This window comes from Penicillium longicatenatum, assembly GCF_028827895.1.
Source record: "Penicillium longicatenatum strain IBT 33135 chromosome Unknown contig_1_segment0_segment0, whole genome shotgun sequence".
NCBI classification, from domain to species: Eukaryota; Fungi; Ascomycota; class Eurotiomycetes; order Eurotiales; family Aspergillaceae; genus Penicillium; species Penicillium longicatenatum.
In genome coordinates, this window is record NW_026643119.1 from 3,905,823 (window position 1) to 3,922,770 (window position 16,948).

The 16,948-nt window shown below is 48.6% G+C and overlaps 6 protein-coding genes across 6 annotated transcripts; 5 read left to right on the forward strand and 1 right to left on the reverse strand.

The window, feature by feature from the left end:
- Window positions 1-658: 658 nt before the first annotated feature.
- On the forward strand, window positions 659-4,725 carry N7484_002234 (DEAD/DEAH box helicase; the record flags this gene model as incomplete). Its single annotated transcript, XM_057112654.1, has 3 exons — window positions 659-1,042; window positions 1,098-4,261; window positions 4,371-4,725. 3 exons carry the CDS (start codon window positions 659-661, stop codon window positions 4,723-4,725), a joined length of 3,903 nt encoding a protein of 1,300 aa, XP_056977391.1.
- Window positions 4,726-7,254: 2,529 nt separating this feature from the next.
- Window positions 7,255-8,202, forward strand: N7484_002235 (uncharacterized protein; the record flags this gene model as incomplete). The annotated part of the gene is made up of 3 exons (XM_057112655.1): window positions 7,255-7,299; window positions 7,352-7,940; window positions 7,997-8,202. 3 exons carry the CDS (start codon window positions 7,255-7,257, stop codon window positions 8,200-8,202), a joined length of 840 nt encoding a protein of 279 aa, XP_056977392.1.
- A 1,193-nt stretch (window positions 8,203-9,395) lies between these two features.
- Window positions 9,396-10,559, forward strand: N7484_002236 (GTP cyclohydrolase II; the record flags this gene model as incomplete). The annotated part of the gene is made up of 1 exon (XM_057112656.1): window positions 9,396-10,559. One exon carries the CDS (start codon window positions 9,396-9,398, stop codon window positions 10,557-10,559), a length of 1,164 nt encoding a protein of 387 aa, XP_056977393.1.
- Window positions 10,560-11,240: 681 nt separating this feature from the next.
- On the forward strand, window positions 11,241-12,909 carry N7484_002237 (bZIP transcription factor; the record flags this gene model as incomplete). The annotated part of the gene is made up of 2 exons (XM_057112657.1): window positions 11,241-11,739; window positions 11,789-12,909. The coding sequence occupies 2 exons, from the start codon at window positions 11,241-11,243 to the stop codon at window positions 12,907-12,909; spliced, it is 1,620 nt and encodes a 539-aa protein (XP_056977394.1).
- Window positions 12,910-13,490: 581 nt separating this feature from the next.
- N7484_002238 (uncharacterized protein) lies at window positions 13,491-14,893 on the forward strand (the record flags this gene model as incomplete). The annotated part of the gene is made up of 7 exons (XM_057112658.1): window positions 13,491-13,531; window positions 13,585-13,766; window positions 13,827-13,939; window positions 13,988-14,104; window positions 14,160-14,336; window positions 14,396-14,673; window positions 14,731-14,893. The coding sequence occupies 7 exons, from the start codon at window positions 13,491-13,493 to the stop codon at window positions 14,891-14,893; spliced, it is 1,071 nt and encodes a 356-aa protein (XP_056977395.1).
- Window positions 14,894-14,972: 79 nt separating this feature from the next.
- On the reverse strand, window positions 14,973-16,145 carry N7484_002239 (NAD(P)-dependent oxidoreductase; the record flags this gene model as incomplete). Its single annotated transcript, XM_057112659.1, has 5 exons — window positions 14,973-15,231; window positions 15,282-15,419; window positions 15,475-15,806; window positions 15,885-16,073; window positions 16,128-16,145. The coding sequence occupies 5 exons, from the start codon at window positions 16,143-16,145 to the stop codon at window positions 14,973-14,975; spliced, it is 936 nt and encodes a 311-aa protein (XP_056977396.1).
- Between the last annotated feature and the right edge of the window lie 803 nt (window positions 16,146-16,948).

A 16,948-nucleotide genomic window follows, 5' to 3' on the forward strand; every position in this document is an offset into this window, starting at 1 on the left:
GAGCTACCTCTCTATACCTCCTCCCACTTCTTCCTCCCACTTCTTCCTCTTATCCCCTTTCTTCCCTCTTCACTCATTCTGTTGTTGAAAGGGCAGCTTCGCTTAGCCGCTTGGTTCATGCCGAGACTATCAACCCTGTGGGTGAGTGAACCCAGAGAGAAAGCCTAAAACAGCACTAACCACTAGATGCAGGAGACTCGGGTGCGTTCCGGTGCTCTCGATGCTTTTCTAGGCCTCTCATGCGATCTGCCTTCTTGTGTCTTGACAGTCAGCACAGAAAGATGGTCTTCACTCATAGACTATCACCCCACGGGCGTACTACGACCTCGTAGGCCCCCGGGTCAAGTCATCCTTGATGATTTGACCAAAACAAGTTACCAGTACTTTTTATTTTTTGTTTCATTCACTTTGATGGCTTCATTGTTTGTCTGCCATGCTGCCTAAATCACTTCATTCACTACTCGTCAACCCACTCTTCCATCTGCCTCTCTCACTATTTCTTCTTCTCTCTCCCTCTCCCTCTTTCTGTTTCTTCTACCATCTCTCTCTCTTCCCACCTTCTATTCTGCTTCGAGCCACCCATCCATCTCCACCACTCATTCATCTTCTACATCCATCTTCTACATCCATCTCTTGTTCTTCTGAGTCAGAAGTCATCATGGTCCTCCATGATGAAGACTTCGTCGGCTATTCCGCCGAAACGAAGGAAGACAAAATGCAGAAGAATCCATGGCTTCAGTCTCTGAGATCCAGAAAGCTGATAGACTACATTGTCGGCCAGGCTCGTCTTGTAGGCCTGAATGATGAATTGATCGGTACTTTCCACATCGACAAGACGAATCCGGGAATTACATGGACCATGACATTCTTCCACGATTTCGAGAACCCATTCATCGAACTTGAAGCCCAGATTCGAACTGCCAATGAAGATGGTCACTTCAACAGTCATTGGCCTTCTCAAGAAGCATCTTTTAAAATCTTCCGTGAAAACATCAAAGGCTTCGAGGTTAGAAAAGTGATTATGGATGAAGACAGTGACAAGGTATGGTCAAAGCCATCTTTTCTTGTTATCATTAACACTAACCTTCACTATTTAGGATCCTGGTCCTCTTCCTTCTATTCGTGACCGTATGACCCATCCGAATGACCAAAGTCTACTTATCGCCCCCGCCAGTCTCATCGAGAATCAACCTGAATACATCGAGAATGGCCGGATGTGGTGTTTGTTGATTCATCTCGCCAAAGAGAGCGAGGTGTCCCGTCAAGGCGCCGGCCTTTTTTGCGAACGTGACTATGGTGGACTGACGAACACGATGATCAACATTCGAGATCACTTGCATGAAACTGAGGCCCTCTGTATGTTTGTCCAGACCAACGTGCTTGAAAGTCGCCTCAAGGATATCATCGCTGGTTTCGAAAGTCAAGTAATTCATCCTTATGGGCCCTTCTTCGGTGATCATCCAACAAAGCCATTTCTCCAAATTGGTCAACTCAATCTCAGCCCACCTCGGGTCACATCCCAGGCGACTCTGTCATTCCACGATATCGATGAGTACATCGTGAAGGCTGGTTACGGGACGGTTATTGAAAATAGTCAGGAGCAGCAATTCATTGGTGTTGGAGAGGCCATCCAGTGCGACTTGGTTACAGTACTGCCTCCTGGAGTCTCTACCGACAGCCCTCCAAATGAACTGTTGGGCTTTCTGACTATGCCGGAAGGATACTCAATTCCTCAACCTGGTGAAAAGTTCTCTCTCTTGTTCTCGAAATTCGTCGCCGCCATTCCTCAGGTTTCATGGGATGTTCAAGAGCAAACCTCCACTTTTCACGGTTCGCCTCAGCGCAAGACTACGGAAGACTGGGGGCGGGGGGAGGTCACTAACACGAACGACTGGCGAGATGTCACTACTACAGACAATGTCCCTCATCCAAAGTTCAATCCTGTGGAGGCCTTGAAGCATGCTGATCTCCACGGAGAGCCTACCGTCACCGAGGAACAGCACCAGACTCAATCTCCCCCCGAATCCGACAGCGGCATGCCCCGGGACGCTGAGGAATATTCATGGGAACATGGTTGGCGATGTACAGTATTGACACCCGCTCCATTTTCACCGGACAGCACGGTGACGATCTATATGCGCTGTAGCTTGGACGAGGAGACCAACCAGCCATTTATCCCTGAAGAAGGTCATGCACCGCGACCAATTACCCCGAAGACCAACGACCCAAAATTCGACTTCCACGATGTCTTATCTAAAGAGCAACCCCACGAATGTCTAATCAACAGAACCTGTAGCCAGAAGCCATACAGACAGCAGATTTCGGCTTGCCATGCATTAGTCAAATGGGGAGGCTCTATTCACCCGACCTTACTCGCAAACAATGCCATGAGGTTGCCAGAAGTGAACGTCTACCAGTCGATCACTCCTGAAAACTTGGTTGAGTACGCAAATCGGGTCAAAGAGGATAAATCGATGAACAAAGAACAGATTTCTTGTTTTGAGAAGTTCCAGAAGCTCCGGGGTCCGATCGGGGTTGTACAAGGGCCACCTGGAACAGGCAAGACTTTCACACTGGTGAAATGTGCGTTGCCTTTCCTTCTCTACCCCAAGAAGGATGTGAGCCCAAATGAAACTTCTGAAGCGCCTGAACGCAGTAAGATCCCTGATGCAAAGCGCACTCGCCCTGCTCGACATCAAGTTCTTCTAGTTGCTCCGACTAATGGCGCCGCCGACCACCTTGCCCAGTCAATGAATGAAACCATCAAGAAGCATTCAGATGAATTCAGCAGCGGGATACCCAAAGTTGTCCGGGTTTATCCTATTCATGCAGAGAAGGACTCCTACGATAAACCTGATGCAGCTCTCCATTCCATTGATGAAGCGACCGTGACCAATGCAGATGTCGAGCAAGCTCTGCAGACTGAGATGGTGTACAAGCTGTTTATGGATTACTACGCCGAGAACAAGCCTAGTCGTCCAGGAACCAGAAGCTCAGATTCGCGCATCACTTTGCACGAGTTGAGTCTTGGCCATCAGATCATTGAGTTCGCTCAGAATGACGCGAGGTGGGACCCATGGCTCGAGGATCGCGATCGATTGGCGAATGGAAACCTCGATAGTCAGCAGAAGCTAGACTATATGGCATATGGGAAATACATGCTGCAACAAGTGCTCGCGGACTCAGACATCGTTGTCTGTACCTTATTCTCGGCTGGTCAACACATTATCCGCGAAGCCATCAGTCCCGACGCCATTTTCATTGACGAAGCCGCTATGACGAAGGAAACCGACCTTTGGCCCCTGTACACCTTCTACACTTCTGTTCCACTATTGCTATTCGGTGATCATAATCAATTGCAGTCGGTCGTTAAAAGTAACCCGGAATCAAATCAATTCTACACGCAATTGCGAGTGTCGCCGTTCGCTCGCTTCGTGTATGCCGGCTTTCTCGTGGAGCTTCTTCGTGAACAGCACCGCATGGCTCCTGACATCTCTGCTATCGTGAACCGGATCTTCTACGCCAATCAACTTCGTGATGCGCAAGAAGTCACTCTCCTACACAACAAAATGGCTCAGAAAATCAGGGAGTGGAACAAAACTGACTGCATATCCTGTGAGTCGAACGCCATCTTTGTGGATGTCCGTGATGCAATTCCCGAGAAGATGGGGTACTCCATCTTTAACAAGAAGTTTGCGGAACAGGGCATCATCCTCTGTCGAGCATTGCTTTGCGCAGGTCTCGTCAACCCGAAAGACATCGTGTTCCTGACCCCGTATGAAGCCCAATACCGCCTTTATCAACGGCTGCTGGTCCAGGCTCACGTGCAATCTCCACAGCGTGGTTTCAATCAGGTTGATGTGCGTAAGGTGGGTTCTTTCCAGGGTCAAGAAAGTCCAGTCGTGATCCTCGATGTTACGTTCACTGAGAAGCTCGGGTTCATGTCCGTTTCGAACAGATGGAATGTGGCGCTCAGCCGAGCTCGCAACGCACTATATGTCCTTTGCGACCGTTCGGGTATCCGTAAAAAGGGCAGTCGTATTTACAGTGTTGCCGAGCTAATCAGAATCATCGATAACAAGAAGCTGTGGGTCGAATCACTGCAGCAGCTGAGGGAAGCGCGGCGCGGAACTAGCAAGGGAACCAAGGGCATGGGGGAAAAAAAGTCGAAATCGAGGAAGGGGAAACCGCCGATGAACCGACAAGCGCCTTTGGGAAGATTCCTTTTCGGTTCATTGAATAGGGCGAGGTCTCTGAATGTGTGAGCTGAGGGGGTGAAAAAAAAAAAAAAGATTGTAAAATAACCAACAGAAAAGCAAAAAAAAAATTGAAAACCACACAACGTGCAAAATAACTACTAGCCAAAATAGAGAGCCGTGCATAAATGTCCACCAGTACGGAGTACAGATGATTTCTGTCCGAGACCATTGCATCAAGGAATTTTCAAGTCGCACCTACAGCTACGTGCAACTTCCACGCTTCGGCAAATCCTTCCTGGCTGCCACTGGAGCTCCGATCAAGAGAGTTCTGCGCCTGATAATGCAGCTAGCAGCACGTTTATTCTTTGACTGGAGCCCGCCCTCAGTTGAGCTGTTCTCTCTAACACACTTTCACAAGGGTCGCGCTGAACGATTCCAGACTACCACACCCTCCGTCAACGAGTTCTTCAAGGCTATGATGTCTTCTAGCGACATGAACAAAAGCGATTTCTGGGAGCTTCGATGACAATCGATACTGGCTGTGTAAGTAGACATGACTGGCATTACTACGAGTACCGCTAATGGCAAACAGTCCGGAAGTATGATAGCAATATGCCTAGTAGCCACCAGTGCAGGTCAGGTCTTCGAGCTGCCCTCCATCGATCATCTGGTACGAGTTGGTATTACGGGCGACAATGTTGGCGTCGGGGTCAGAGCATGCCGGTGAGCAAGGCGTTCCCACCCCCCTGAAACCCTCCCATTGACAGGTGCCCATCGTGGTTCCTGGAGCGCAACATAATGTCTGAGACTCACCCGGAGAGCAGACGGAGTTCTATTAGAAGCCAGCAATTTGGCCGCGGGCATCAGTTACATCGAAATACCCGGTCATGGAGGTCCCTCCGCATAGTGACCAGTAGCAGCTCGACGCAACAGTGTTCTGCAGCGTAACATTGCATCAAGCATGTCTCACTCTCAAAAGCGGCGCGTCAAGGACTGCTATTGTAGGAGGTACCGAGCTGCTACTGCATCCAGATCAGACTATTGCCATGAGTCAAGTTGAGTATCGAATTTCCTCAAGGCACCTAATTCGCTGGTTCAAGCTAACTCTTCTGGTAGTATGATCAACCCGGACGGCAAGTATTAGGTGTTTGACTCCCGTGGTTCTGGATATGCACGTGGAGAAAGCGTCGGGTCCATGGTTATCAAACTCCTCAACACGCCATCGAAGATGGTGATCCTATCCATGCAGTTATTCGTAACATTGCCTTGAACCAAGATGGCCGGACGGCCGGCATTTCTCTTCCCAATTCCGAAGCTCAGTCCGATCTCTTGGAGTATGTTTATGCCAGTGCTGGTTTAGACTCAAATGAGACTTTATACGTTGAAGCCAGTCGTCCGCAATGACCGGCTGTGCACACCAAGGTACACGGGTCGATTCAGCTCCAGATGGCAAACCAACACCAACATGGCTAGTGAGAAGACAAGTACCGAGGATACACCCGTAGGAGTATTGATGGAGATGTGAAGAAGTTTTTTATTCTGAGACCGTAAGGGCTGGCAATCTTATAGTACAATCTCAGCGCATGACATAAGAAAAACACATCCCGGAACATGATACAATACGCAGTACAATCTGTAGTGACAGCATACTCATGTGTCGGGGCAGGGCTCCCCACTATAGTACATAGCATTCATAACCCTCTTATAGTGATTTTATACCGTAAGAAACATTTTTGAAGCTCGTGTAAATAGAAAGAAGAAGAATCCAGAAGCTCCACCTGGGCAGAGCTATTAATTTTTAGAAGAGACAGGTCAAGCCTCTAGCTTACGACCAACCATCAGATACATAGGCGTGAATAGCTTCTCCTTTCCACCCGCAACAAGACAGTCTGCGCCCTAAGTAAGCGAATCGGCAGTCTTTCGTGATCCCTTTGGCGCAACGCCAATCACCTCAAGTGCGCCAACAATGCCATGCGCCAGTCCACGGCCAACATGGGTCATGCGGATCAGGGTCGGCAAGTTCCAAAGGCTCTCTGCGTGTATCCACAATCTCTTAGATCCTCATATGATCGCACCCCTCCCCCCTCCGCCCTTTGGGATCTCTAGTCCTCCTTTATGGAACTCCTAGTGTGGGGAGTCGCGTGGCTTGATTTTCCGGAGGTAAGCGGCCAGGGCCATCCTACCTGCCCGAAGCTGTATCATGATCGAGAAAGTTACCATTCGCTGATGCTTCCAGTAATACATGACCCTTTTCGGAGCGTTTCCGATGATATATCTTGTTCTTCGTGGGACCTTTGACGCTTTCCAGACTTTCTCCCATTCCTCTTTGGCCTCCTTCCGGACACGCGTCTTCGCGGCTGCTCCCAGCCACAGCCGTCGGTTATACCTGATGTGGTAGTGAGCACGACTCGCGTGGTGTACTTCTGGAGACACCCTCTCTCACTTATTTATCTCACTCTTCACTCATTCATCTCACTCTTCACTGATTCATCTCACTCTTCACTCAATGATCAACACTGTTGACATTTGCAAACTTGTCGATCTCCAATCTTCAATCCCATATCTCCCCAAGACCGTGCCCAATCACCACGGAGGTGAGTCGAATGCTGGGTTATGTTTGTTTAGTACTTGCCATCTCTTTTTTGAGATAGCAAGCACACTTACGGGCGTACTGCGACCTCGCAGGCCCCCGGATCAAATCATCTTTGATGGTTTGACCAAAATTTTGTGACCGGTTACATTTTCTTTATGCTTTTTCTGCTCTTTTTCTTTTAATTGATACTTCCCAAATTTGCAAGCCCCGTGCTCTCGAGTCAACATTATGTGGTCGTTGCTGCCAATTCTACGCAGAAGAAAGAAAGAGTGACTTCTCTGCGAGCCAACCCAAAGTCCATTCTCAACATCACCATCCTCTCTTCACGGTTCCCACCCAGAGACTTTCCCTTTTACTTACGCATTCTTGTTACTTTTCACTTAAACAACTCAATTTCTTATCATCATGCCTAAGAAAAGAGGTAGCGCGGCTTCTGGAAGAAGCTCTGGAAGAGGTCAACCAATGCAGCTACGGACTCCTTCGGCCGAAACCCCCCAGGGATCTCAGGTCAGTACGCATCATCTTTACGTATGGCTTAGCTAACACATCCCCCGCATAGCAGCAGCACCTGCAAGACCTTCAATTCATTGTCTCTGGAATACTATCTAACGAAAATACGATTCATGATCAGAGAGCCAACATCGCCGCTGAAGCAAACCAAGCCACATATCGCACCGTTCGCGATCATCAAATCATGGCCAATGAACATGGCGTATCTATTTTTGAGTGGATGGAAGAGCTGAAAGAAGAGGTCAGGGACCTTCGCCGAGAGCTTCACGACGTCAAGAGAGAGCTTCAAGACGTCAAGAGAGAGCTTCACGACACCAAGAGAGAGCTTGAGGACACCAAGAGAGAGCTTCAAGACGTCAAGAGAGAGCTTCACGACACCAAAGGAGAGCTCAGTGAAGTGCGAGAGTCATTAATGAATATTAGAGAGCGAAACTACCTCACGTTTTTACGTGACCATGTTACCAGCTTCAACAGAACACACAAAAACCGTATCTACATCTTGAATTCATCAGAGGTTCATGGTGGCGACGCTCTACTAGATGCTTCTATGTTCCTATCACGACGAGGTGACTGTCCAGAAGAACGACGCCTCTTTCAACGGATCTATGGCCTAAGTGCTGAGAAGCTCCAAGAATTTCGTGAGTTCTATCGACTAAACTCAAGGGAATCATAGCTGACATGACTCATAAACTAGGGTCTACTCCACACCCGTCTATTCTCCGTGTGTTAAACGCTGTTGGCTACTTCCACCTATCAGGCAAAGTCGCACTTAGGGAGGAAAAGCTAGAGACAACATTCGACCGGGTCGTGGAGCTGGTGGAAGACGGAGAGATTGAGGAGGCAGAGAGGCTTGCGAGCGCACTCTCTCCGAACGATTTCTCCTACCAATGCGATGAGTAAGAACCTGGATGACATGGCCTCGATTCTCCAGCTTCTTAAGTGCTTCACTGTTTGTGTGATTAGGTCTTATGTGTTTCGCTACCTATATGACTATCTTCTTGCGTGTTTCGCTGGCTGTATGATTAACCTCTTGCGTGTTTCGCTGGCTGTATGATTAATCTCTTGTGTGTTTTGCTGCCTGTATGATTAGCACTTTGGGTGTCATTGTAATATCAAAATATTAATATTACAAGGAGAATTTCTCACTGCAATCCTTCAAATCTGTTTCGGTTCTTTCAGACTAAGTCTTCGACAGCTTCCACGTCCAGGGTAGCACATGACATCGGGGGCGATACCGTACATCAATTTGAAGCTTCCCATAGTCATCGACTGCGAACCCTGACATAGATCGACGTGATCAATTTGAATGGTACCACCTTTCGAAGCGAACGAAGGCGTAAATGGCGGTAGGTCTGAACACACTATGTGATACGCCAGATGAGGATCACCGCGTCCATTTTCGAGAAAGTTGCTCTCGGTTGTGCACCATAAGCAGAGACTTGCAGGGACTGAGCTAGCTCGGCGGCCTTTATGAATTACAGCTCTGGATACGTCGGACAGGGAAATATCTTTCATCGAATTCCCACTCTGATCTATTGCATATAATGAAGATTGCGATCGCCTCCGGAAACTTGATAAAATTCCATTTAAGATAGTCTGGGGTGCGCATAATGCCTGACATGTATTAAATCGGGCCAATTGACTACATCACGCCATGCCCGAGAATCATATTTGGGATCATCTGACTGCGGCTATTACCATTTTTCACAGTCTTAAACGGGCCGATTTTTTCCCTTGATCAACGTGGAGAAACGAACATATGAATTTCGAAGATAAAGCTGAACCAACCGATCAGTCTGCGCGCTATGCTAAAGCAAACTATTCACCTCAAAGATAGGATTCTAGATGAAGTGGAGAAAGTCGACCGCGTTTGCGATGGAAGCTGCTAGAGTAAGCATTGACAACGATGAGTCAGCCCCCCTCATGCCGAGGGCCCCGGTCTGACTTGACGCCATTAACCGCCGCTTTCAATTTCGTGGAGGAAAAAAAAAAAGGAAACCAATTGTCTAGGTGCTTCTGTGTGCTCTGTTTGCCTTGAATGCACAAAGCAGATTCATAAAGCCCCCTCCCATCTATTCCTTCCCACCGTCGCAATGGCAAATCTACCGGCCCACGCCTCACCCAAACTCGCCCCGCATTCGACCCCTCCAACCAGCCGACCAGATGGCCTCTTCGCCGACGATGCCAGTCAATCAAGCAGCACAGCCGCCGGTGAACAGACACCGGTGCTACCGGACTCGCTGTTATCGCCCGCATTCACCCCGCCTGCAACCCCCGGTGGCACATTAAACTTGGACTTGAATCCTACACAAATACTTCATCACAATCAAGCCGCAAACCTTCAACACCCAGGTGAACATGCGAAAGCGCCGAAGCTCCTCCAACAACTTCCGAAGGTAGAATGTATCGTTCGGGCGCGAATCCCGACAACCAACGGCGCCGAGATGTTTCTACACCTCTACCTTAATGATATGGATAATAAAGAGCACTTGGCCATTGTATTTGGAAACAATATCCGCAGCCGCAGTCTGGATCGCGTACGGCCGGGGGAGACCGAGATGGACCGCATGATCCGCGGCGCATATATGGGCAAATTGCACCCGGGTCGCGTGAGCAGTTGGGTTGATGATGAAAAGCCCGAGTCCCAATCAACAAGTCAGAATGTTGAGCCCCCACTGGTGCGCATCCACTCAGAATGCTATACGGGTGAGACTGCATGGTCGGCTCGCTGCGATTGCGGTGAACAGCTGGACGAAGCCGCCCGACTTATGTCGTTCCCTGTGGAAGACCTGGCGTCTGATGCACCACCGGAGGCGCAATCGCTGAAGTCGCAATCTGCCGGAGGTGTCATTATTTACCTACGACAGGAGGGTCGAGGAATTGGCCTCGGTGAGAAGTTGAAAGCTTATAATTTGCAGGACCTCGGATCCGATACCGTCGAGGCCAATCTTCTCCTGAGACACCCGGCGGATGCTCGGAGCTACGGCTTGGCGACAGCCATGCTGACGGATCTTGGCTGTGGAGCGGATGTCAACCCGGAGGGTGTTCGCTTGCTCACCAACAATCCGGATAAAGTACGCGCCATCGAAGGACCTAACCGCGAAGTACTGGTTAAAGAGAGGGTACCGATGGTTCCCCTTGCTTGGCGGACTGGTGGAGAACGAGGAATTAAAAGTTCAGAGATCGAGGGCTATTTGAGGACTAAGGTTCGTGCATGCATTAACGTTGCAGCCTTTTCCGCGCTAACAAAGCCATGATGATAGATCTCAAAAATGGGTCATATGATCCAATAAACATTCGACTTAAACGCTCAGCCCTCTATTGTTTCCCTTGTTGTTTTTTTTTTTTTTTTCCATTTTTTTCTTCGTCCTATCTGACGAGAGGGTGGCTTGTTCCGTTATTTAGAACTTCTGCCTTGTACATGATCGACATGACCTATTCTTCCAGGTTTTTCTTTTTCTTACATATTCCCTACTTGACCTTGGACATGATTCCCTTCACTCGTGTGCGCTGGAAATCTCTCGATCTCTCATCTTTATGGTAAACGCTGCATGACTATGTACAGTCTATCTATTATTGGATTAATGGAGTTTGGATTTGTTTTAGAAAGGAGTGGAGCATTTGTCGCGTATTATATACTCGTAAATCATGATGCCATGACTCATGACTCTGTGATCCACCATGAATCCGGTCTAAAGAGAACTTTATCAGCTGTTAAAGCTATCGGAAACACTATTTTCAATCAATTCAATAGTTGGGAAATGTTCGACGGGCCTCCCCGCTCTTCCCGAACCCAAAGCTCGCTCTGATGGGATTCTCTCCCTGACCCACCCATTCCCGAATGCCGCCTTGCTGACTCGATCCCATTCGGAGCCCCCAAATCCAAATCTCCCTTTCTCCTGAATGGCCTTTATCGTTGTATAGCGTGAGTGTGAGGCATGTCCGGCCGCGCTCCGCCTGAGTTGAGCGACTATGCCGCGCCTTCGCCACCAATTGAGATGGGGATCGAGGGCGGCTCACATCCCCTCATCGCAAAGTCAGAAGACTCACCAGTTCCATCCCGCCCGACCTCACTCGGCCCAGATTCTCTGTTAATGGAAGAGCACGATAATTCTAGGCCCTCGACAACCGCTGGGCGAAAACGCAAGCTGAACAGCTCCTCCGCACGAGGCGTCGCCAATCTTACCCCGGATCAATTGGCCAAGAAGCGTGCGAACGACCGTCAGGCTCAGCGGGCGATCCGCGAGCGCACAAAAATAAATATCGAAGCATTGGAGCAGCAGGTTCGGGAACTCTCGTCGCAGAAGCCATTCCTCGACCTCCAGGCCGCCTTGAAACATAATGAGCGAATCAAGGCGGAGAACAGAGAACTTCGACGGGGACTAAAGGCAGCAATGGACATCATACAGCCTTTGCTTGCAAGGCCGGAGGTCTCGGGTATGTTACAATTGATCTTTTACTGGTGGACATGAATTGACATCTATAGATTTGCCCGCTTGTTTAGCCCAACCGCGATCCGTCCCTCCATCCCATACACCTCCCTTCCCCGACCCCGACCAGTTCACCCCAACTCCCCACGCCGCGGTCTCCTCCGAAAGGCCATACGCCGAGTCTTTGGCCAGCCTTGATACACCCTCTCCTACCCATTCCGCGCCAATTGTGGGAAGCCGTCGTAATAGTAGCAATGGAATCCCCCAGCCTGCGTCATACCGAGCGGCATTCTCCCAGAGCATTGCCCATGGACTTGATTTCGGCATGGAAGAACGACTTGGCTTCAACTTCCTCTTGGACCCTACCCATAATGTCCCCAGAGTCGACCGTCTCAGGCGCAGCAGCTCAGAGAACCTGCGAAGCTCGCATCCCACTCCTCCACCACTTTATTTGCAACCAGTAAACTATCCTCCGGAGCACACACCCCTCGCATTCTCCACACCTATTAAAAACACCGCGCCGACATGCACCCTGGACAGCATCTTGATGGACTTCCTTGATAATCGACAACGCGAGGCCGCACAAGGAATCCCTCGACAGAAACTTGCCGGACCACCTTACCCAAGCGTCTCCTCCCTTCTCAACCCGGAGAAGAGTGCCAATTCGCATCCCGTATCAAAAGTCTTTACTGATATCCTTCGCACATTCCCGGATATCTCCTCCCTGCCAGAGCAGGTAGCCGTTCTATTCACAATGTTCCTCCTCATGCGCTGGCAGATCTACCCTACGCAAGAGAATTACGACCGGCTCCCGGAATGGCTTACCCCACGACCAACTCAATTATTCACACCACATCCTGTATGGATAGACTATATTCCTTGGCCACGTATGCGTGACCGGCTTGCAACATCGCACCAAGACTACCCGTTTGAAAATTGGTTCATCCCATTTACTCGAGGCATGTCCGTGAATTGGCCATACGAAGCTACGGATTGTCTATTATCGGCTGGCGACTCAGACGAATTGCTCATCAATCCAGTATTTGAGCGACATATGCGCAATCTCAACAATTGGACACTTGGCACATTGTTCGCCGAGACATATCCCGGTCTGGTAGACACTACACGGATAAAACCGGATTTGAAACATGCCGCCTCTCCATCTCAATCTTTATAGGCGCTGTTCTCTCGATGCCTCGGCCAAGCTGGACTTGGTTACAATCCAGCAACCTTTTATAATGCTCGTAAATTTAAGCGTGGGTGGTGGGTGGTGTTGGACTTTGTCAATCCCCGTTATATTTGAATTTTTTTTTGCTTTGCTCAACTTCTCTAGAACTCATATATTGGTGAACAACTACAATCACGCTTTGATGCATACAAATGCTTTGTGCTCTTGTTCTTACTGCCCTTATACTTGGCCTTAGCTTAGATGAGAAGAGATATATGCTCGTTTATAAATGATCATCTCTGTCCAAAGCGAATACTTAATCACATCCAGAGAGAAACCAGATATGTTGGTCATAGCTTTACTTTGTTATCACATTCATAGTGTTGGGAGGTGCAGTAGCAGACCCCACCTTCAAATGGCGTCAGGGGTTAGATCCGGGGCCAAATCTACTCCGGAACTGAGCCTTAATCCCCGTTAACACCGACCGATCACAACTCTAACGTCATCTACGAAGTAGTCCACTGGTACATAAGTCCAGCCAGTCGTCTTCTATCCTAATTTCCATTCATCTCAAGTTCTATAAGATCAGAATGCCACCAAATATCCTTGTCACCGGTGCTGGTGGCTACATGTTTGTTAAACGATCCAGTTGTCAAGTCAGTGAAGCTTGCTAAAATTGTCTAGCGGAGGGTCCATCGTTACAGAATTCCTGGGTCTTAAGGAAGGTTTAATCAAGTCCGCCAAGATCCACGCTGCTGTACGCTCGAAAGATCAAGCTGTGAGCCTGGCAAACCTCAATGTCGCTGTGATACAGATGGATCTTCGGGATGAGAAGGCCGTGGCAAGCTACATCATTTCAAAGGAGAGTTAGTTCACACTCCTCAATCCTTGTTACACTGAAACACGGAGCTCTGATTCCTTCTTAGTTGACATTATCATCAACACCGCAACGTCTATAGACAAATATGTCATGCTAAGCCTTATCAAGGGACTTTCGAACCGTCGTCTTGTGACTGGGAAGGAGACCTACCTTGTTCATGTAAGCTTCTACCCTGCTTCAAGCTTGACAGCATAATAATTCCAGTAGACGTCTGGGTTATCTGCATTCGATGAGGTCACAGGCTGGCCTTATGGTACTATCAAAGATACCGACTCGGTCTATGATATGGAGAAGCAAACTGCAAACTCATATATTGTCAGACATGTAAGATATACTATTCACCAGGTCTAAGATTTCTGTGTTTTCTAATAGTCAGTAGGTTGATACCTTCATCATCGACCAACTGAGGAACGCTGGTATAACCGGGTTCATCGTCATGCCACCAACTATCCACGGGCGTGGGAGTGGTACATGGAACCAGCTTTCACCTCAACTACCTGCTCTAATCAGAGCCAGTATCCAGCACAATAGAGTACACAAGTTTGCAGAAAACCGGGTGAGTCAGGTGCCTACTTTCTTCCTTTGTGTCAACTTATCTGCTAAGATGTGTGCTAGAATCTTCCTGTGACACATATATCGGATTTGACAAAATTCTACGCAGAGTTGATTGAAGCAATTCTGCAAGGAAAGAAGTTACCAACAGAGAAAGATGCTTATTTCTTCGTCGTCTCGCATGTTGTTCCCTGGTGGGATATCCTAGACCGACTAGCAGAGAGACTGTATGCTCGTGGTCTTGTCACGACAGCTGAGACGAAGATCTGGCCTAGTGATGAGGTCCTTTCGGAAGCAGTGGGGGTTCCAGCAAAATGGGCTTATAGCATGTGGAATGCTGGGTGAGTCAATGTGGGCAATAAAAAGCATGAAGAATTATGCTAATGGCTGAATCAAAGAACCGATGTCATTTGCGAAAACAAGGATATTGTAGGATGGCAGCCGGTCTGGGATAAAGACAGATTTCTTGCGAGTCTGGATGATGAGATTGACGATTTCTTGGAGCTGGGTTTGCCAAAGAGCAGTCTTCTGTCTAGTGTGAGACCGGGGGCTGGGAAATGAGTGAACAGATGGAACAAGGACGTAGTGATCTAGATTCTCTATGGATATAGTAGCGTGGGGATTTTTATGAATAATTAGTCTATTGCTTCCGGCTCTTCTCATTCCAGAATGAAAGCCCAGCTTTTTGTCGCAGTGTTCCATACATAGAACTGCTGTCAAGGCATTCACCACCATAGTTTCTAGCAGCTTCCATATTGGCACGAGACAACTCGAGACCGGGAAGTTGAACGCCTTCTGCCTTTGCCATAGAAATGGCATGGTTGGCATCTTTGATAGCCAAAGATACGCCGAATCCGGGGCGAGAGTCAAGGGGCGGCGCGTAGGCTCCAGTAGTCAGTCTATAGAAAGTCAGATATCGCATTCTGATACTGGGAGCAAATAATCATACCTCTTAGAGTATCCTCCAGCCACAGGACCGAAAGCCTCACCAATCAACTCTTCCATTGGACCGGTGCCAAGTCCAGTCTTTTCAGCAAAGACTTGGGCCTCACCAACAGCTTCCATCATGTTGACAGTCACGATGTTACTAGCAAAAGGTTAGCAATCAAGCCGCAATCCATTCTCGCAAGCAAAACACATACCCAGCAATCTTCAACAAGGAAGACTTGGTAGCATCCTCACCACACTCAATGACCTTACGACCCATCACATCCTGAATAAGAGGTTTCACAGCATCGGTGGCGCTCTTGGGGCCACCAATCGCAAACACGAGCTTGCCATCAACGGCAATAGGATTCCCACCGAAAACAGGCGCAGAAACAAATGAAGCACCGGGCCCTTTCAGCTGCGCAACAGCTGAGCTCACCATATCGGGGTGAACGGTCGAGCAATCGACAAAGATCTTGTCTTTGAGTGAATCACCCGATTGAACAGCCGAAGAGATAAGGCTTTGTAAAACCGAGTCATTTGCAACCTGATAACTTCGTTAGCTTATGTCCATCCCATTGCACGGTGAGGGGGGCATGGTCCATGTGGCAGTCAGTCTACATACCATAGTGAAAATAATTCCGCAACGCGAGACCAGCTTCTCAAAGCTTGGTTCGGCGATGGCGCCAAGTGTCTGTAGTGGTGCACCACGCGACATTGTGCGGTTGGTGTAGAGCAGGTTTAGGGACTTTTTGGTGACGAGGTGTCGCTGCAGGTTGCTCGCCATGGCGAGGCCCATAGACCCGAGGCCATACTAGTTATGCGTTAATTATTATTCCCTTTGACCTTTGACTGAGGAACCACTCACCCAGCCGATTTGAGTCATTGTGTTTGTTCTAATGTCGGAGCTGGCCGTGGTTGGCCGTGCTGTCAACCCCTGCAGACACAACTCACAGTTGAAATCAGGGAGCTGTGTAAGATATAGTTATGCAAGCGTAATTGTCGGAGGAAGTTGTGGGGAAGTACTGGTTATAATATATCGGTTGAAGAGGCCTATCTGGTGGAGCGTGCTCGGTTGGTTTCCCGAGGGAATCGGAATCGGCCGATAGGAGACGAATTTGGCTGTGAAGGAGGCTAAGAGGCACTTGTAATGATCTCGGCCCGACTATATCTTCCAAGATCGTCGGGAGAAGAATCCGATGGTTATCATTTTTTGAACAAGAGTCATAATGGAGATCAGTGAATCCAATGGTCCACAGCTAAAGCTTTGCTCTCCGTTAGGGTGGATGTACGTAACAAGCTACAATGTCACAAACTGTCCACCGGTCGGAGGTAATTGATCTTCCTTTGTTCTTGTTGTGTTGAAGCTCTGTAATGAAATGTCTAGTAGAATAGCTATGGCTTGGTTTAGAGGTTAAACGGACGCTTATAATGGGACAAAATGGGATTGAGATGTTCGGCATGAAACCATTCTCAAATGCCCTGCATTTAGCTGACATTCTCTGCGGATTTGAGGTTTGTGGCATTATCAATTCCTCACTCCTGGGATGGTCTTGATTCTTAGATAAATAAACTGTTTGTACAAATTTGTTTACTATAGCCTCACAACGCGATCCCTGGGTGCGACAGTTATGCATGAGTCAATGAATCCTCGACCCAATTACCTTATTGGCTTTCAGTTCGCTGCCT